We start from the raw sequence: 20,996 nt of genomic DNA on the forward strand, positions 1-20,996 counted from the left end.
TATAAGTAGGGATGCAAAGGTTTAACTGGTTAACTAATAAGCACTGCCTTACCAGCATGTTTACTGGAGTAACCAGTGCCCGGCCGACCGGAGCAGCCCCCTGCCCATACTGTGGTGCAATGAGCCCTTCCAGGAGTAGCCAGAGCAGCCCGCCCCCCCATTCCTGCTTCAGCATCCCCCCACCCACAGCGCACTGGGCAGTTAACTGGTTAAACTATAGTTTAATCAATTAACAATTTAAGTGGATTTTACATCCCTCTTTATACATTATAGTAATTATTTTATACCTATACTTCATCTACATAGCATGGTAGTTCTGCTTGGTTTTTTTATGCTATAACTTATCAACAGATATGCTTCATTTTGAAGTTAAACTTTCAATAGATTATATGCAAGGTACAAAAATGATTCTGTATTATTTCCAATATTCTCCATTAGTTGGTTTATTTTCTTTCTTTGGGCATGTCTTCACTACGGGCTGGATCAATGGGGCAGTGACCAATCCAGCAGGTTCAATTTGTTGCATCTGGTATAGGTGTGATAAAATTATCTGGTAGCCCGCCAGAATGAGAAGAGGAAGGAGAGTTGATGGGAGAGTTTTTCCTGTTGATCTTGTTTGGTGTGTACCCCATAGATCTAAGCTATACTGATTTGAGTTAAACTACTTATACAACTCAAATTGCATAGCTGAGAGCTACCTGTCCCTATAATGTAGGCTTGCTCTTTGTCAGACGTCTTAAAGACCAGTCATCACACATTTGTATCTAGACAAACTGATAGCACCTTCACTTAAGTACAATAAAGAGATTCTTAGACTTCCATGTGCGGTATTCTGGACTCATTACTAACTTCGTTATCTTCTGTTTTGTTTTGCTTAGGGCTCACCTGTAAAGCCAGTACCCATCAGAGATTTTCAGAGAACAGAAGACATGAGACGATTCTTGCATCAAAATAGGTAGGCGAACCTGATGAAAGTACATTTATTTATGATAAAAGGGCAGAAAATACCATATTGGTCCTGTGTAAATCCATGATATGCTGACCTCTTGAATACTGCCTGCAGGTGTGGTCACCACATCTCAAAAAAGATTTATTGGCATTGGAAAAGGTTCAGAAAGGGGCAACAAAAATGAATAGGTGTATGGAACAACTTCTGTATGAGGAGAGATTAATAAAACACTGGGACTTTTCAGCTTTAAAAATAGATGATTAAGGGGGGATATACTGAGGTCTATAAAATCATGATTGACGTGGAGAAAGTATATAAGGAAGTGTTATTTACTCTTTTCTCATAGGGGGTCACCAAATGAAATTAATAGACAGCAGGTTTTAAAACAAAAGGAAATATTTGTTTACACAGCACACAGTCAGTCTGTGGAACTCCTTGCCAGAGGATGTTGTGAAGGTCAAGACTATAACAGGGTTAAAAAAATCCTAGATAAATTCATGCAGGATAGTCCCATGAGTTATTATGCTGTCTCTAGCCTGTGTTTGCCAGAAGCTGGGAATGAGCAGCAGGGAATTGATCGCTTGATGTTTACCTATTCTGTTAATTCCTTCTGGGCCACCTGGCATTGGCCACGGTTGGAAAACACGATACTGGGCTAGATGGACTGTGGTCTGATCCTATATAGCCAGTCTTATGATAGTGCCAGTGGCAGACATAGTGCTTTATGGATGTGTATGACTGGTGCCCTGCTCTGAAAAATGTATGATTTACATGATACTTTGAAACCAACCCTAGGTTCTACCAGCAATGCAAACTTGAATCTATATAATTCCTGAATTTAAGCTAAATCAATATAAGCAAGGATTCAGATGCTTTAAGTGAATCTATATTAGTTTGCACTCATTTAGCTAGCTCTCTTTTTAATTAAACAAGTGCACTTTGCTAGTATAGATAAAACCTCAAATGCCATTGCGAAAGGGAGATTAGAAGGAGGAAAGCAAGGATTATATCAATAAAATCATATGTTTGGATGATCCAACCTCCTTGAGGATTACATGGAATTTTTTTGATAGTCACTTTTGAAATAGTTCGGTTTATACTTGTTGTGGAACAAGTGCGTGTGAAACTGAGATTTAGCTGGTAATATGGTGGGCAGGCAAGAGAAAAATTTTCTAGGTTTAGTGAGTTCAAATGGAAGGAGGCCCAGAGACAAAAGCAAAAGGAGGAGAGAGATAATTCAGTATATTAGAGTGCCTCAGTGCAGTTGAAATGAAAGAAGCTCTGCCAGGTTTGATAGATCATGAATGGTTTTTTCTTGTGGCTAAAACTGCATGTGCAGGGACTGAGCAAGAAAGCTGTTTATATTTTCCCTGCAAGTCAAAAAATAAAACAGTCTTGGCCATATACAGGAATACTAGAGTAAGACACACACTGATTTTAGACACTTAACTCTATATGCTCTGACTAGAAGCACATTTTTGAAATGGAATAGGTAAGCCCCTTATATTGGACCTATCTTTTCATGTAGTTTTTGAGACATTGAAACTAAGAACAAAAATATATTTTTCAAAATTGTTAATGTACATGAGAAGCAACTACTCTTAATGGGTTCTCTAAGAAATTTTGATTCATGCGGTTTGTATGTTCAGTAGCTGTACTGACATCATAAATGGTAACTGCTTCAGCATGTGTCAGCATTCCTTAGCCTGTAGTAGCCACAAGTAAATGTTGAAATAATAGAGAAGCCTGCCATGCCCTCCACAAACGATGAGAATACCTTGGTCTGAAAGACTCTCCATACCCGTCTTTTGAATTGTGGTTGACATGGAAATAGCTTAAGAGACTTCATAAACATTGGACTGCATGACACAGCTGAAAGAATTAGGGCAAGACAAGTTTAGTGAGACAGGAGAGACCTTCTGTTTACATATACAAATCTTGGCTGTCTACAGTGATGATAAAGGAAATTATATCTTTCGGGTCAGATTGTTTCAAAGTTTAACGCAGGGACAGCAATTGATCTTTAAGCAGCAGCATGTAATCCAACCTCTAACTAAATTACAGCACATTTCTTTCTGTGCCTCAATGGAATGGATTTCTGTACTGCAATGGAATGGAATGGAGATACCAAAAAAAAAAAAATCAGACCATATTGTTGTTGCTTCCAATAAGGAAAAATCACCATGCAAAATAAATTAGTGTTTGGGAGTTTTTTTTGTAAAATGAAGTTTACAGTACTGGAATATTTTGTTTGTGCCAACCACATAAACTAAAAACTGTTCCCACAACAATTTTCTGTAAATGTCTTGGCAAGCAACTTTTTTTTTTCTTCTCCAAAGCACATTGGAACCATTAAAGTCCTTGTAAAGCTAGACGTAATTCTGATTTCATCTTAAGAGTGCCGAGTTAAATACAGCTTACGCAAGTGTGCAATCTGTAAAAGTTCCTGACTCAGCAATGCTATGTGCTCCTTGTATCTGCACGTGTGTAGCTTGGGATTTGGTGCTTACTTGAACCAGTGCTGTCCTTCCTGCCAACACAGAAATGAGTGCATTAGGTATGACCTCTGACATATAGAGCTTAATTTTAAAAGTAGGCATCTTAAGTAGTATATACACACAGTACATCCTTGTGGAACATTTGCGGATACTTGTTTGAGTGCAGTTACCTGTTTTGCCAGTGCAAATGTATATTTTGTGTACTCAATTTGGTTTGTACCTCTGGAAGTATGTCTTTCATATCTGTTGCTTTAAGTGCTTGTTTTAAAAGTATTTGCCTTATGTTTTAACTAGAGAACAATTCATAATAAATATTCAGATCTGTTTTATATATTCCTTCTTTTGTTACAGATCTGAATATTTAATTTAATTGATTCTTTTCACATTGTGTTCTGTTCACCCTCACTTGCATGCAAACAAATTATTAGCTAAGGTCTTTGTAGAGGTCTGCTTCTGGAGCTCATTTGAGATAAAAAAGACATAGGTGGAGTTTGCAACACTCTGTTAGAAAATGATCTTTTGATCATAAACTGATAGATTTGTTCTAAAAGTGTTTGAGAGAGAATAATGAAGTTCCTCATTAATTTTTTTTAACTAGTGCACGTTCCAGAGTATTAACTGCGCTTCAAAAGACAGAAAATAAGTATTAGAAGAGGATTTCTGACTTTTAGCACCTTTTTAAATTGTTGTTCTTAATAGCGATATTACTAGGCATGCTTTGATATTTATTTTCACAACCATTTTTAGCCTAGCCTTAAATCTGAATTTTCTCGCTTTGGTCATCATTAAATTTAGTCTTGAATGTTGCTGGAAGTTAACTATTTAGTCATTTACTTCATAAACAGCTGATAATTAGAAAAAACAGATGCATTTGTTTGTCATTTCTGTACTATAATAACCAGCCTCTGATCTGTGCTTATTTTCAGGGATACTGACGAATTACGAAGACCAGAAACACTAAGCTTGATGCAGGACAGAGAGCGACATCCAGGACCAAGGAGTTATGTGGACAGGCCAGAGAGGTAATGAAAAGAAGCACGTGATTTCTGTTTCAAAATGAAATATTTCTTCAATAATAGGCCTGGTAATCAATTGCTCCTTGCTATGGAGGTGAACTAAAAAGGTCTTCGAGACAGTTAAATAAGTCACTCACTGAAAGCCGTCAGTTATTATTAAGTTCTGACTATAATTCTGAGAGAAGCCAAATTTCACTCTTGTCAGTACACCTCAGTTTCACACTGGAACCATGACACAAACTATTGTCCATTGTCTGTGATATCATAAATGATTAGGTGATATCAGATCCCTATTGCTGCAGTTGGATTTAACTTGTGTGTTCATTTACAAAACAGTTATTTGTCCAATGTTGATTGGAAAATCTTTCCATTATTTACTGTTGATGTGTGAAGAATGATTAAGTGTGATGAAAGAAGTATGCTTATTCTTTGTCTGGCTGTCTTTTGATTTGTCAGAGCTCCTGCAGATTCATCTTACCTTCTGTCCAACAGCCACAATCAGGTAATTCATTGTGCACCTTTGCTTTATTCTTTGGAGATTATTTTTCTTTTTTGACAAATTAATTTGTTTTAACTCAGTTGATCCATAGAAATGCATGTTGTCTCTGTAGTGTGTCTGCTGGTCACTTTGTAGCTATCTTCAGTACTTCAGCCGGATTCATTCCTTTTGATATGATAATTATGGACAATTATTTTGCTCCAGCTCTCCCATGCAGATGTTGAACTTCACCGCAGGCGAGAGCATGCAGTTGAGCGCACTCGGAGAGAGGCCCAGCTTGCCGCACTTCAGTTTGAGGAGGACAGAATGAGAACGAAACAGATCCAGAGGGAAGCTGTGCTCGACTTTGTCAAAGTAAGTCATTTTCGTGTTCGCCTGATGTCTAACATGCACATGTTCTGGGTCCGCCTCAAAATGAATTGTATGGCTATTGTTTGACATTTGTCGTAGGGGTGTGCGGCATTTTACAGAGAGAACAAAAACATAGTCTTTGCTCCTGGAAGCTTCCAATCGAAGTTATAACTAGCTTGGTGCAGGGAGAGAGCTAAGTCTCCTGTTTTCACAGCAAGTGCATTATGCTTGTCACTTTTCTTGTTAGCTTAGATCAAGGGCAAGCAAGATACAGCCCGCAGGCCGCATCTGGGTCACCAAGTCTTTCAGTCTGGCCAGAGGCCTACCCCACCGGGACCCTCAGGCACAGAGCAGCCCCAGGGCTCAGAGTGGCAGGCTGCTCCATGTGGCTCTCTGTGCTGCACACGGGGTGAGGGGGTGGCTTCACACTCTGCTCCTGCCCCCAGCACAATCTCTCAGCTCCTCTTGACCAGAAACCAGCCAATGGGAGCTGAGAGATTGTTCTGGGATGGGGGCAGTGAACGAAGCCTTACCATCACCCCCTCCCGTGCACGTGGTGCAGAGAGGCACACGGAGGGAGCAGCCAACTGTTTTGAGTGGACTGGGGCTGTGGCAGGCAGGGAGCCTGCCTGAGGGTCCTGCTGGGCTGCTGGCTAAGAGCCTCCTATGGTAAGTGCCTCCTGGCCAGAGCCTGCTTCTGACAACCCACCTCCTCCTGCATCCCAACTCCCTTCTCCAGGTCACCACCCAAACCCTCTGCACCCCCCTTCCCTCAGGTCACAACCCTCTTCTTCACCCAAACATCCTTCTCAGACCCCACACACTCTCCTGCACCCCAGTCTCCTACCCGAGCTCCCTTCTGCACCCAGCCTGTATCTCAGACCCAGCACTCAATAGAAAAGTGCAGTCCTTGACCACTTACCAAATCTTGGAGTGGCCCTCGATCAGAAATTATTGCCCACCCTTGGTTTGGATTGATAAGGCTGGCCTCACTGGAGAATTATAGAAAGAAGTAGGCTTTGAAGGGAGAAATGGAAGATAAGGGGGTTGCACAGACGAGGGGTCTGCAGTCTGACCAGTTTTCACACCGTAGCTGTTATGACCCCCCTTCAACTCTAGATATCACAACGAAAATGTTACAGGTATATTTTGTGATTAAGGAAATCCTGCAAGGGAAAGAGATTCTCATTTTGTATTTTTGTAGCGCATTAAACTTTTTTAAGGAAGAGATTTTAGCGGGTCTTTCCGGGTCTTTCCAAACTCTCTGGTTTCTTCTCGAGTGCTTGCTCACGTCCATTTCAGTAGGCATGTGTGCACCGCATGCACAATCATCAGAGAGTTTACCCTAACTGGACCCAGGGAGCCCTCTGCAGTGACACCCTTATGGTGGTGCATATAGTTTCCTGCTGATCCACAGCCTGCTCAGTTCCTTCTTACCGCCAGTGACAGTCATTGGCACTGCTTCAGTCTCTTGCAGTGCAAGTGCCTACCCCTTTAGCTAGCTGTAAATAGTTCAATGTATTGTAGTGTAGCTTAGTAGCATTATAGTCAGTTCCTTCTGGGCGGTTTCCACTGACCAGGATATGCCTTGGTCTCAGGGGTTTGAATCCTGCGAGCAGTGTGAGAAGTCTATGCCCAAAGGCAGTCCACACATGTCCTTCCTGACGTGGCCATCAAACAGATAAGTACCCCATTTGCAGGAGCTTTAGACCGAGAACGAAGAAGCAGTGAGGCTGCCAACTTCAGCTCCTCTTAATGGAAGCGGCTCAGCCAGCAGCATAGTTGGCGTAGCTCTAGCTACACATCGGCTTTGATGCGGGATGCCAAGGTGACAGAGAACACTGATGTCACTCTCCAAATCACAAGGCAGGTTCGAGCATGTAGCACAGTTCCCAGTCCCCGATGCTGCATCAGAAGAAAAAGCAGATGGACTGGGGTTGGTCCCGTCAGGTAGCCACAAAGGGATACCAGTGGGGATGTGCCCTATGTCAGAACACCCAGAGACTGGCACCATCAATTCTGACCCTGCCAGAGGCTCTGTCAAGTCGGGTGATAGTGGACTCCACAACTCGGAAGAGGCTGGAGGACAAGACAGACATGCCTGACAGTTGTGAGGCCTTGTGGAACCGTATCACCTTGACAGCGCAGTCCCCAGCCTGGCACCAGTGACAGTGCCGCCTCCTTCATCCTTTGTGGCACTGTTACTGGCACTGCCCCCTCTTCAGCACTGGGCCAAACTGATAACGATACAGCGCCACCCCCCGTCGCACCGTCAGGCTCTGCTTCTCAATGGTCTGGTTTGGACTACTCATCGGACTCCGGTGAGGAACCATCGGCTTCCAGACACAGTCGGTTCCAGTTGTGGTCTGGCACTGGTGACCATGGGCTGCGCCAGCACCAATAGTAACTTAGCCTCCACAGTGGCAGGGGCCTGTTCAGCAGCTCTTTTGGACCCCTTGGGCCTATCATCAAGCTCAAGGTCAGGCCTCCAGGGCAGCATCAGTGGCATCCATGTTCTGTGTTCCTCTTTGTGCCACGTCTGTACCAAATCATACTCTCAGAACACCGGAGCTAATGCAGCTGTGGAACCAGCTCGCCATATGGTACCCGTGCCATGATCCCCCCTGGACATGACAGACATGCCTGGGCCAGTTGCCAGAGGGGTGGGAGCTTCGTCATCGGATGAGGCAGTGGTGTGCAACTCCGCTCCCAGTGATGGACAGTAGGGCACACGTTGGAGACAGGCTGGAGAGCTCACCTGGGCATCATGAGGGCTCAAGGCCAGTGGTCACAACCAGCACTTCCTCAGCCTGGACATTTTGGCCCACCGTTCTGAGGAAGTGACAGAAGACTCTGACCCGATGATGAACATTCTTGCCTCAGAGGGTCCTTCCAGGATCGTGTTGACTCTTACAAAGGCTATCGAAACCACCACTAAGGTGCTGTGGCAGACCCTGGTCTCCATACTGCAGAAAGGATACACCTTTTCATGCACCCTCAGTCAGGAACCTTGGTGCTTGATGTGGCAAACTGCAAAGAGCAACAAGGTCAGCAGGGTCCCCTCCTGAAGTCAAAGGAGGCAAAAAAGCTGAACCTCCAGTGCATGTCCAGAGTTCCCAGCACTCCTCAAGGTAGGCAGGGTAGTGTCAAGGACCTTGTTACAAGCCACTTTGGACTCAGCAGTCTCTGCAGCTCACATTATAGCCCCAGCAATTGCCAGGAAGTGGAGCACCTGGTCGCAGGAGTCAGGATACCCCTTGAGGTGCAGAATACCAGCCAGGACCCGTTCCTTTGACTTTGCGGGTTTGTTTGCAGAGAACGTGGACTCCACCTTGCACAATTTTAAGGATATGAGGGCAACATTGAAATCCCTGGGAATTCACACATCTGTGCCCCAGAGGAAGCCCTTCTAAACCCAGCCTCTGCGCTGCTGTTCCAGGTCCCTGAGACAGAACTCAGCAGGAAGGAGAGACAGAAATCATAGATGCCAGTTACACTCCTCTGCCAGCCAGGACCAGGGCTCGTCTAAACAGGCCCCAGGGCCAAAAACCTAACCTTTGAGGGTGTGCCTGAGGAGGGAGCACCGGAACCCAGTCCTCATCCTTACCCTCCCTTTGTGAATTGGCTATCCCACTTGTGGCATGCCTGGACCCAAAGTACTTCAGATCACTGGGTACTGAGCGTGATTGGAGTGGGATAGTCTATCTAGTTCTGCTCCCTCCTGCCCTCCCATCTCCCTTTCCTGTCCTCCTTCAGGAACCCCCTCATGAGCACCTCCTTCTGCAGGGGGTGCAATCACTCCTCACTTTAGGGGCAATAGAGGACGTTCCTCCTGAGCTCAGGATCAAGGGATTTTACTCCCAATATTTCCTTTTCCCCCAGGCCCATACCTGGACCAACTGGCTCATCGAGGGCAGTTCCTGTAAACAAGTACTGGTGCATTGGTGTGAACCGTGTTCAGCACGCTGGGACTCATTCTGAATATACCCAAGTCCACACTGGTCCCAACACAAGTCATAGAGTTAATTGGGGCTTTCCTGGACTCCCTGCAGGCAAGAGTTTCCTTACCTGAGACCTGGTTCCAAACCATCTAAGGCCTTATCGACAGCCTTCAGCCATTCCCAACCACTATGGCAAGGAACTTCATGAAGTTTCTGGGGTACATGGCGGCCTACACACATGTTGTGGAGCATGCCAGGTTGCGTGTTCGCCCCTTACGTGTCTGGTTGGCGAAGGCTGACAGACCCAGCCAGGACCCTCTAGACAGGTTGGTTACCCTCCCGCCCACAATTCTTGAGTCCCTCGACTGGTGGCTGCAGCCTCAGGTGCCCTGTGCCAAGCCTCAGCCCTTGCTGTCACTATTTACGGACACATTGGAGACAGGCTGGAGAGCTCACCTGGGCATCATGAGGGCTCAAGGCCAGTGGTCACAACCAGAACTGACACTACACATCAGTGTCAGAAGTGAAAGCAGTTTGCCTGGCTTGCCAGACATTCCACCTTCAGGGCCAGCGTGTGTCAGAATTGACAGACAACATCACTGCAATGTTCTGTGTAAACAAACAGGGTGAGGCTCACCCTTCTCCCCTTTGCCAGCAAGCCCTTTGAACAAGTCCCGCAGTGGGACTTTAACCTGGTCCTTTCCATATTCATGGGCTCCACATTCAAGCCTCGTGACTTGTCCCCTGGCAGGTAGCTTTTCTGGTGGCTATAAACTTGGGCAGAAGGGGCTCCAAGCACTCACCTCTGAGCCCTCCACGCAGTCTTGTATAAAAACTAGGTGTGGCTACACCCTCATTCAACGTTTCCTACCTAAGGTAGTCTCTCTCTATTTCACATGAACCAGGACTTAATTCTACCAGGTATTCTTCCCTAAACTGCATACCAGCAATAGGGAATGAGCACTCCATTTTCTTTTACCCGACGGGTACTGCTAGGGAAAACTCTCCAATGATTGTGCTCATGGCACGCGCTCACAACTACTGAAATGGACCTGAGCACCACATCTCGAAGAACAGGAGTTTTGAGAGGTTGTTCTATTAAAACCTGTTTAGCTCAAACTCTTCACAACACTTGGGAGAGGAGCTGTCTTTGTTAAAGATGCACGTTACTCATCCTTTCAGACTTGATGTATTTCGTATGCATGCTGTTGTGCTAAAAATTCCACTTAAGTGCCGCAGAGCTGCAGCATGTAGGGTTGTTAGCAATGTCACAGCATTACTAGTTTTCAAATGGCTTACATAAGTGCCCAGAACAACTAACTCTCATAGAATAATCATTGCTAGTCTTAAAAAGGACTGAATGGAAAAATAGTTATTCTTGAGCAATTAAATATTTTCAGCTAAGCTTTACCTGCTTGGAGAAATGTTTTGGGCTTACTGCATAACTTGAATATGAAAATGTTTTTAGAAATGGTAAAGTTTTAGATTGAGAATATTGACTAAATTTAGTTTAGTGAAAACCTGAGATTTCTGCAGTGCCTATTTTATTTAAAAATAAAGCTTCCAGTGATTTAAAAATATCTCCAAATATTTCTCTCCTTATTCGTGCTTGCTTTTCAACTTTGGTTAACTCCTCCTTTTGTTCTGCAGCAAAAGGCATCCCAGAGTCCGCAAAAGCCAAGTCCTCTGGACAGTGAGGTAAGAGCAGCAAAACATGTTACTGTGTGAGTTGATTTTATCATTAATTTTGAATACCCTCTGCTGAAACACTTTTGTTGCTTGTGGTGTAACTTTCAGTGGTTAGTTTAAAAAAAAAAAAAAAAAACCTATGCAGAAACTAAATAATTCTTTGTGTTATTTATTATAGCAGTATTATGTCATGTTTTCTTCCATTTCATGTATGATTCCTTTGTACTCTGTGTGTTCCGTTGTGTCGCTTTTAGGTGTTTTACCTGTTTATATATAAAATATATTTCATGTTACATTCAAGATTCTTTCTTAAGCGGTCCAGTTGGGTTGATTAACTTTCTGTTGGGAGTACTAAAATAATCATTTGTACTTGTTTTGCAGTCATTTCTGTCCCAATGTCCTCTCTCCCCTTCCTTGACGCATTTCATTATCATTAGATCACTCATTGCCTCTAAAAATAAAGCATCAGAATTGTTTGTGTTTTCAATTAAAAAAAACAACACTTTAATTACTTGGGAAAAAAATTAAAGGTGCGCTCACCATGATGAGGCAGATCTTGGCTTACCAGCAGATGTGATCCAATGGCATTTATTCATTTTCCATATCAGATTTCTGTAGAGTAATAAACAAGTTTTTTGTCCTGTTGAAAGATCATTTCAGTTGGCATTATTAACCAAATCAGAAGCTTTAATGACTGCAGTCCATGGAAAATCTGTTGACAAGCATTTTCCAGTTGACTATATCATGTCAAAATTATGCAAACTGGACTGTTTGAAATCGTTTTTCCTCCTTTACTTACTTGATTTTTTTCTGATTTTTAATGCTTTCTAAGGAGTCCTTTGTAATTCCACAGTAAGAAAAAGAACAGCAACAGAAAATAAAATAATTAGTTCTTGAATTGGTACGAACATACATTCTAATCCACAGATCGTGTTACTACATATTCATACTTTTTTACATGGTAAATTGTATAGCAAAATTGCCCCAGACTGCTATCAACATAATAAAACTCACCATATTCCAGAATGTTTGTGTGAGTTTGTATATTATGTCATTGTGTTGTATGTTTCTGACATTCCTCCATCTCTCCCACCTCCTCAGTGTCCCTTTCCATCCAGAAGGTCTCAGCACACTGATGATAGTGCCTTGTTAGTGGTAAGAACCCTGCACGAAATGGCCTGTTTATGCGGCAGAATCTAGAACATAGAGTTAGCATGATGTTTTGATTTGTTCAGATTAGACAGATTTTTAGAGCTAATCTGAATAGCATAAAACATGACGATCTTCTCTACAAAATGATTTTAAAAATGCTGACACTGTAGACTTCACATTTGCAATGTCTTCCAGCTGCCAAACATTCAGTGAATACACTGAATGTTTTCCATTTTTGCAAAAGTTAACCATTTTGAATAAGAATGCAGTGATATAATTGTTGCAAGAGAACAGTTTCTAAATTGTAGTGTTACTTAAAGAAGATCTGGGTGTAAGATAGAAAGCTTGTATCTCTCACCAACAGAAATTGGTCCAATAAAAGATACTACCTCACCCCTTTCTCTCTCATGTTACCTTATTTACAGTCCAGCTTTCGTGCATCCTTCTATTTGGCTCACCTGCACATTATCTAACACTTGAGTTTCACAACATTAATATGAAGCTTGGAGATCTATACTTCTTCCTTATCTTGTTTGGCTACTATTCATTATTTGATTTGTTGGCTCTAGGATCTTAGCCTACCATCACAGACTATGGTAACAGAAGAGGAAGTTCACAAGTCACAAATTATTCTTTGTTTTTGTTGCACTGTTGGCTAGTGAAAGTGTGTATGAAATCACCAATTCTGGATTTTTTTTAAGTTTTAACATTAAGAAAGCTACTTCATTCATGTTTTATGCTATTCCTTTCATAATACCAGAGAGATTCATAGTAATGAAAGAGTTGAGTTAATGCAGTTGTTTTCTCCTTTCATCTCCTACTGAAAATGCATCAGATCTGCCTGCCATTGCATGACTGCATGTCTCAGATTTATGTTTTTATTACATACTCTTCAGTTGTCTGCCTGGGTGTTCCTGTGTGTAGCCCGGTTATCAACTGCAGTTCAGAAGCATTGAAACTTAATAGTACAGAGGTCAAAACTGTAAAGGTTGCCCCTATTCAAATTGTTTGGGATTGCTGTTAAATCATAATTCTTGGTCAACCTTACACTAAATACAGACCAGATGTTGGAACAACAAGAAATAGGGGTATGTAATAAATTAGAGTTAAATTTAGCTTTTGCTTATAGATATGGTCATGCCTAGTATTAGCTATATAGATCATTATCTTATAGAGTAGAATATCTTTTACTTTTATTCTTATAAAATAAAGGAAAAACTCAACAGAAAAGTTATTTTTCCCCAATTGTTGATGTTCAGTTGTCTGTGAACTTTAAGTATATGGAATATATTTATAAAGCATATTGTAGGGAATCTTTTATATTTGATGGTGTTCAATTGGTGAGAAATTAATCTACTGCATTTTATATGGTGTACCTGATAATTTGGAGATTTCAGAAATATGCTTTGCATGTTACGTTACTTGGACTTTCATCACCGAGAACTTCTTTTTAATATCCTTACTATGTTCCATCTGAGTATTTTACCAGCTGACAGCTAGGCTAATCAGACTCTTAAATTGGTTTCCTTGTTTTCAAAATTATTATGGTACTCTAGTATTATTTGCCTGAAAATACTGATTCTGATGGATTGTTCATCAAGTTCTGCAGGGTTTTTTTGTACTGAGAATGATCATACTTGTGCATATTGATTATATAAGCCAGGAAAACTGGTTATAAGTAATTGAAACATTGAGCCACAAAGAAATTGCATAATATGTAGCATTTATACTTATAAAAATACTTTTTCTAAAAAAGAACAGATATTTTTTATTGGGCATGTAATCAGACTGCTTCAGATAACTCCAGTTTATAATTCATCTATCACTTTCACCAGACTTAGGAATTTGAAATGTAATTTGTTTCTTTCACTGATAGCTTTTGTACATTGAGGGGGATTTTCTTCTTCCACTGATGTGCAGGGAGCATTACATACTTTTGATGGCTGTTTTTCCCTTGTATTTTTTTCTGAAATGTGTCTCCGTGGACTGGGGAAGAGTAAAAGCTACTTCTCTTTTCTCTGCTTTAAAAAACTATGAACAATTATATGGATCTTGGTGAATTTGACCAAAGTAATTATTGTGCGCTTCTAAACTTGAAGATAAATTTTATTTAAAGTACTCAGTTTTATTCCAGTGGAGAGTCTAACAATTACTCTTGCTTTATGGGAGCAGTGTTCTGTTTTAAACACAGTGAAGTTTTATGTAGAATTATAATAAAGGCCTTTTGTGTGGCATTTCCCTCATTACGTCAGGGCTCTGCAAACTGAGAAGTTGTTTCTCTTTTGCTGTAAACAATGGTTTCACCTGCTTGAAAGGAAACTGCATGAAAACAGTTGGATTGATTGGAAAATGGAAAATTTGTTTGTTTGCTTTTCCCCCCTTTTAGGTTCTTCTTGCATGCCTAAAAGTGGTAATGGAAAAGGAGCTCAAGGTTGCAGCCTTCTTTTGATGTCTCCCATTATTTCTTGGGCCTCTTTGTAAATGTTGCCCTTTGTGAGAATGGTTGCTATAAGGTTTGCTCTGTGATTTGTGAAATGCTGTAGATTTTCAGCTGCAGTTATACTTGGATCATAAGCTTTTTAGATCAGGGATCATGTTTTCACTGTGTGTACAGCACCTCGTATGATGAGGCCATGATTCTCAGTTAAAACCTGAAAGCGTGACTGCAGTGCAGTAAAATTGTATGAATAAAGTGAGCAGGATTTAGCTGTATTGTAATTTGTCCTTTTGATTTTTCTGACGGTCAGAGATGTGGTGTCCTTTTGGTATTTAAATTATTATTGAATTAACCCATAATCCAGACATTTAATTGCAATATCCTGATTTGTCTAGGGCAGAGTTCTCCTTTTGAATCTGCTCTGCAGTTCCCTGTGCGCTACAATTGTCTTAATGAGGGGAAATTCCCATGACTTCAATAATAAGATTTGGGCACAGAGACCAAGTGAAGAGTTTATAAGCATATTTTAGGAATGAATTGTTGAGCCTGTCACCAAGAGCAGTCTTCTGGTTCCTTTGTCTTTGAATCTACATCTTCCCAAGATGGTTCTTTGCCTCACTTTACTTCTTTCTCTTTTCCTTCTCTTTTTCCTCTGCTGTCCCTGACAGAATGGCTGTGAGCCTCTCTTTGTGTTTGAGATTGACAATAACACCAATACCATTAAGAGAAGGCCGGGAACTCCCAAACAGGTGAAGAGCATGCAATGTGTTGCTGTAGTGGCTGTCTTGCCTTTTGTGTACCATTGTTTCCTCCCTCTTGCCTGCTGATGGGTGTATGATTTGTGAATAAGTCCTTCTATGAGCCTCTATCAGGGATGACTTGCTCTTTTCTTCTAGAAACATACTGTTAAATTAATGGGCAGAAATCCCTTTCTTTAGGCATCATTTAAAACCTGTAGGCTTTTTGTCAACCATGCTCCAAGCTAGAATCAGACCTCATAAAAACCTCTTCCCCCAAATATGAATGTGGGGAGGGAGTTGTCTTGTGGGCTGCTATGATACTTGTGTGTAAGGCTGGCTCTGCGCACAGCTTTTGTAAGGGATGGCTTTTTCTCCTTTTTCTTTTCCTTTTTCCTTTTTCCTTTTTCCTTTTTCTTTTTCTTTCAAAAGGGGTAGTGTGGTGACAGTCATGTTAAGACTTGGCATGTATGCTTTACATCTAGATAGTTTAAAAACAACAAATGGTCTGGTAGCACTTTATAGACTAACAAAACATGTAGATTGTATCATGAGCTTTCGTGGGCACAGCCCACTTCTTCAGATGACCAGAGTTTTGATTAGATAGTTGTTAGAGGTAGTAACCTTGTATTATTTTGGGTACGTTTAAGTGTTAATTGAGAGTATTTTTGGAAAGTACTGTTCCCATCTTTACTCCTCCAGCTCCTGAGTTGTGCTGCTTGGAGAATACTCACTAATAATTGAAGGATATAGTCTAGTTCATGCCACTTAAAATGTAAGGGCACAGTTCTGAGTTTGTGTTTCATGTGTGCAGGAAAATTTAGGACTGGGTAGACCCACAGTGAAAATGTGGTGCCTTATCCAGATTCCCCTATAACTTGCAGTATTGACACACTTACAGGCCCTTTGTATGTTGACTCACAGACAAGACTTAGCAGTCAGGGCACATAGTTTGTCTTCATGTAGATGCCTTTATTCTTCAGTAGACTGTATAGGCCATAGCTTTTTCATCACACTCATTGCCCGTTTGAAAGCAAAAGTAACAGCTTGAAGCCCTTAGCAAGTAAGGCTGTCGATTAATCACAAATATTTTTTAATTAATTGTGTTAAAATAATTAATTGCACTGTTAAAAGAATAGCAATTGGAATTTATTTAATATTTTGGATGTTTTTCTAAATTCTCAAATACATTGATTTGTTACAACACAGAATACAAAGTATACAAATATTTGCACTGTAAAAAAGAAACAAATGAAATAGCATTTTTCTGTTCACCTCATAGAAGTACCATAGTGCAATATCTTTATTATGAAATTGTAACTTACAAATGTAGATATTTTTAAAATTACATAACTGCATTCATAAACAAAACAGTATCAAACTTCAGAGTCTGTAAGTCCACTCAGCCCTACTTCTGGTTTAGCAGTTATTTATATTTATGGGAGATGATGCTTCCTATTTCCCATGAAAAAAGGCGTTAATTAAATGTGTGGTTAAAATCCTTGGGAGAGAACTGTATGTATGTCTCCTGTTATGTTTTACTAGTGTTCTGCCATATATTTATGTTTTAGCAGTCTTGTATGATGACCTAGCACATGTTTATTTTAAGAACATTTTCACAGCAGATTGAACGAAACACAAAGCAGGTACCAATGTGAGATTCTGAAAACAGCTACAGCACTTGACTCAAGGTTTAAGAATCTGAAGTGCCATACAAAATCTGTGAGGGACAAGATGTAGAACATGCTTTCCAAAGTCTTAAAAGAGCAACATTCTTATGTAGAAACTACCAAATCTGAACCACCAAAAAAGAAAATGAACCTTCTGCTGGTGGCATCTGATTCAGATGGTGAAAACAAACGTGTCAGTCTGCTGTGCTTTGAATCATTCCCAAACAGAGCCCATTATCGGCATGGATGCACGTCCTCTGGAACAGTGATTAAAGCATGAAGGGACATGAATCTTTAGCCCTTGTGGCACATAAATATCTTGTGATGCTGGCTACAACAGTGTCACGAGAAGGCCAGCTTTCACATTCAAATGACATCGTAGATAAGAATCAGCATTATCCTCCTGCATATTGTAAATGGACTTGGTTGTTTGAATGATTGGCTGAACGAGAAATAGGACTGAATGGACTTGCAAGCTCCAAAATTTTACATTATTTTATATTTCAATGTAGGGTGGGTTTTTTTGTACATAATTGTACATTTGTAAATTCAACTTTCATGATTAAGAGATGATACTGAAGTACTGGTATTAGGTGAACTGAATTACTATTTCTTTTGTTTTTTACATGTCTTTGTGCATGTATTTGTAATAATATATAAATAAAGAGCAAGCACTTTGAATTCTGTGTTGCAATTGCCATCAATATATTTGAAAATTAGAAGATTTACGGGGCATTGCTTGGGTCCTTAATTGAAATAATTTGTTGTTTTTCTTCATTAAAAGCATCACTCTGGGGTGGGGTTGAGGATAAGGGTTCAGCATGTAGGCTGCCCTGGTGAGAAAGGACATCTCCAGCCCTCTCTCACCCCAGTAGCTTGGAGCCAGGTGAAAAACACCTATCCATGGCTGTTGCAGCCGCATCGGCCACAAGGAGGGAGGTGTGCCTCCCCCCTACTAGGGGACAGACAGACACGCAAACAGACAAATTCTTTCAAATATATACAGTAGTATGTTACTGTCCCCTTCTCCACCCCTGTCTCCTGCTGCCGCAAAGGGGTTATATGTGTCCTGGTCCCATCTCTGGTCATTCTGCAGTGTAACTAAATCTCCCTGCTACCAGACCCCTCCCTTTCTGTTTTATGAGAAACAGGAACATCCCATTGTCCTGGCACAACCAAACTCTGACCTTGCTGTGAGACTTAAGAAGAAACTGCATACCACATTTGGTAATCCTAGCTCTTACCATTGAGGAGTTCTTGAATAAACCATCTCATGAACAGACAGACATACACTCTCTCAGATATATAGTAGATTTAGAAAACATCCAAAAATATTTAAATACGTGGTATTTTATTACTGTTTAACAGCACGATTAGTCGTGATTTTTTTTTTAATCTCTTGACAGCTCTAATAGCTAGTCAGCATGAGGACACCAAATACTACTTTTCCAGACTTTGGGTCCTCAAGCTGCACCTGTTCATTTAAAAGCTTCTACCAGTAAAAATCAAGAACCGCTGTGTAAATGTGAAGAGTAGTTTATCTTTTGCCTCTTTGACCTCTATTGACAAGCTTCATGTTGGACTTCTTCTCTGATAGCCTAATTTCTGTCTCTGGGCTCTTGTTTACCTTACTTTTAACTCACAAATGTAGTTTTTAATTTTCCATTGTGAAAATACTCAGGTGCTGTTATATATGTTTCCTTATTGACACAGTTCTGTACCTTTGCCTTGCAGCCAATTAGATGATGAAGTTTTCCTCACATTCCTGAAGTTACTAGGGAAACAATCTAGTCAATTCAGAATGAAATTTGTATTTTGAAAGTGTCCAAAAATCTGTTTTACTCTGATTAGTGGCTTAAAACCAGCTGTGACAGAAAGAGTAATGTTTTGTCTGTGTCAGTGCACTATATGACTCAAGAGTTTTTTACCACTATGATTTTTCTTAGTTCTGCTTTTGATGTGATCATGTTCTTGTTTTAAAGCAAGTATCTTCTCTCAGGTTCATTGAATATAGTATTTTTGAGGGTGGGAAGATTTTAATTATATTTTAGTTTTAGTAAATAACTATTCAAACATTTTACCTCTTTCCACTAATATCTTTGCAACACTTGAACTTGTGTGAGTACCTGCCCCTTTTTAATCTTACTGGTGCATTGGCTCATGCATATCCTGTCACCTGCTTGCTAACGTTGGTACTGCCTTCTTTCTTTCTGTGTTCAGTCGCTGTCAGGGTTGAATCAAGAGGGCTATGCTACCACCCTACCTCATGCCTCTGCCTTCAGATCTGTCAAGGTATCTTTAGCTATTATTAACCAATAAAAAAGCTTGCAGATCCACAGTTCTATTTTAATATGTTTTAGTCTGTCATTGTCTATCCTGGAATTCAGAAATTATGACTGACCTGATTCAATTGCAGTAGGTTTTACCTTGCTTTATTTTTGGTCATGTCTATAGTGGTCCTACACCATGCAAACATGTTAGTAGCCAGCAAGATTTCAATCCTTGTATGGATTGGTTCTTAGATTCTTGCTGCCTGTCACCATTTCTTTTTCCCTCCTCTTCCATCTACTGATTTGTAGCTTACTAGAAATGTCGTTTTCTAAGTTTAAAAACTTACTTTTATCATATAATGTGACTATCCTGGACACTGTCGTCTGTTATGGATACTTTATTATATTGCATAGTAGGAAGCATTAATCACAAGAAAGCATTAATCCATCATTAATTCATCTTTAATCAGTACTTTCATTACTCTGGGCGTAGACAGGAAAGTAAAGTTTAATTAATAGTAGTTTTGCTCTGGCAAATATTTAGAGTGGGCTGTGCATTGGGATCAGAGCTGCTGTTTTGCATGATATTTAATTGATGTCCCTATTCCCACACTGAAAAATATTCAAACACAGCACTGCCACTGTTGTTTCTAGAAGCAATACCTCTTTCCCCATTTTATTCCTTGAAGAAGGTGATTTACAGCCGTTCTGCAACATAATTCCCTATTGTATATTTCCCCCCCTTTTTTTTTCTTCCTAAAATATGTCTAGGTGGATGGCAGCTTCTGAAAAGCTAGTTACAGCCTGTGTCAGTAAGGATTATTAATGCTCTTCTACTTATTTGTCCACAGAGTGATGACAGATCTACCATATCACCAAGTTCACCTACTACCCAAACAGGTAATAGGGGAGAGGTACAAAAAGGTTAAAAAGTAGGTTCAATTGCTTGCTTGTATAGCTCGACTGTAAAACGTGTCGTTCCCATCTGTAAGCTGGACTGCTGTGTCTGTGGGCCAGATTTGTTAAGTTTTCTGTCGAGTCACATAAGTAAAGAGAGTACAGAGCAGCTGGCATGTGCTGTGGGAAATAGTGGGGCTTCACATGTTCCAGGCTCTGGCATTGGCATTGCCGTAATGGCACATTAAGTACAAAATGGAAGAATTTGTTGGTAAAAGTGTATGGAATATGGATTGCGCATGCAAGTGCTCTTAAAGTAGCCTCTTTCTGTCCCATATTGTTGCCGTTCATGGCTGTAATTTTTGTTGTCATAGGCAGCGCTTGACAAACGGCGGTGAAAGCTGCTCGCCAGCCCCACACTGCACATGCGCAAGAGCCGTGTTGCGCATTCGCGCGCCGCCGGTAAACGGGGCGTGCAGCTGAAATTTACTCACCACGGGCGAGTAGATTCTATAGTTTATCGAGCCCTGGTCATAGGTTATAATTTCATTTTGTTCTTTTAACTACTACCGCACTGAACTCATTTCCTATCAAACCCATAACCTTTTTCTTCTTTTTCCTCCTTGCCTTTCCTGTGCCTTTCCACATTTGTTCAGTCCACCTTTCCTCTCTGTATCCTGGCCCTGCCACTTCTCCTTCATATAGAAACCCTCCCCAGCGACCTGAGAGTTTCCTTTTCCGAGTGGCTGCAAGGGATGAAATGAACAAAGGTAGGGTATATTGCTGGAGAAGCTGGACTGTTACAAAGCTGTGTTAACTTTCAAGTTAACCAATTTGTATTCAATCTTGGCAGTAGCTTTATTCTCATCAAATCAGCTTTAGAGATTGAT

At 40.9% G+C, this 20,996-nt stretch overlaps 1 protein-coding gene across 8 annotated transcripts in view; it reads left to right on the forward strand.

Moving 5' to 3' along the window:
* Positions 1–20,996, forward strand: part of LRCH3 (leucine rich repeats and calponin homology domain containing 3) — a 116,164-nt gene that overhangs the window by 78,281 nt on the left and 16,887 nt on the right. For 3 of the 8 annotated variants that reach the window (XM_075938176.2, XM_075938178.2, XM_089780714.1), the window contains exons 10-19: positions 879–955; positions 4,374–4,469; positions 4,920–4,965; positions 5,167–5,316; positions 10,905–10,952; positions 12,045–12,098; positions 15,201–15,281; positions 19,160–19,231; positions 20,061–20,109; positions 20,763–20,876. In XM_075938176.2, coding sequence (XP_075794291.1) covers positions 879–955; positions 4,374–4,469; positions 4,920–4,965; positions 5,167–5,316; positions 10,905–10,952; positions 12,045–12,098; positions 15,201–15,281; positions 19,160–19,231; positions 20,061–20,109; positions 20,763–20,876 — 787 coding nt within the window. The remainder of the gene's footprint in view (positions 1–878; positions 956–4,373; positions 4,470–4,919; positions 4,966–5,166; positions 5,317–10,904; positions 10,953–12,044; positions 12,099–15,200; positions 15,282–19,159; positions 19,232–20,060; positions 20,110–20,762; positions 20,877–20,996) is intronic. The other 5 variants (XM_089780715.1, XM_075938179.2, XM_075938177.2 and 2 more) reach the window with 4 other exon arrangements.

This window comes from Pelodiscus sinensis, chromosome 10 (assembly GCF_052426305.1).
Source record: "Pelodiscus sinensis isolate ZL-2025 chromosome 10, ASM5242630v1, whole genome shotgun sequence".
Lineage (NCBI taxonomy): Eukaryota > Metazoa > Chordata > Testudines > Trionychidae > Pelodiscus > Pelodiscus sinensis.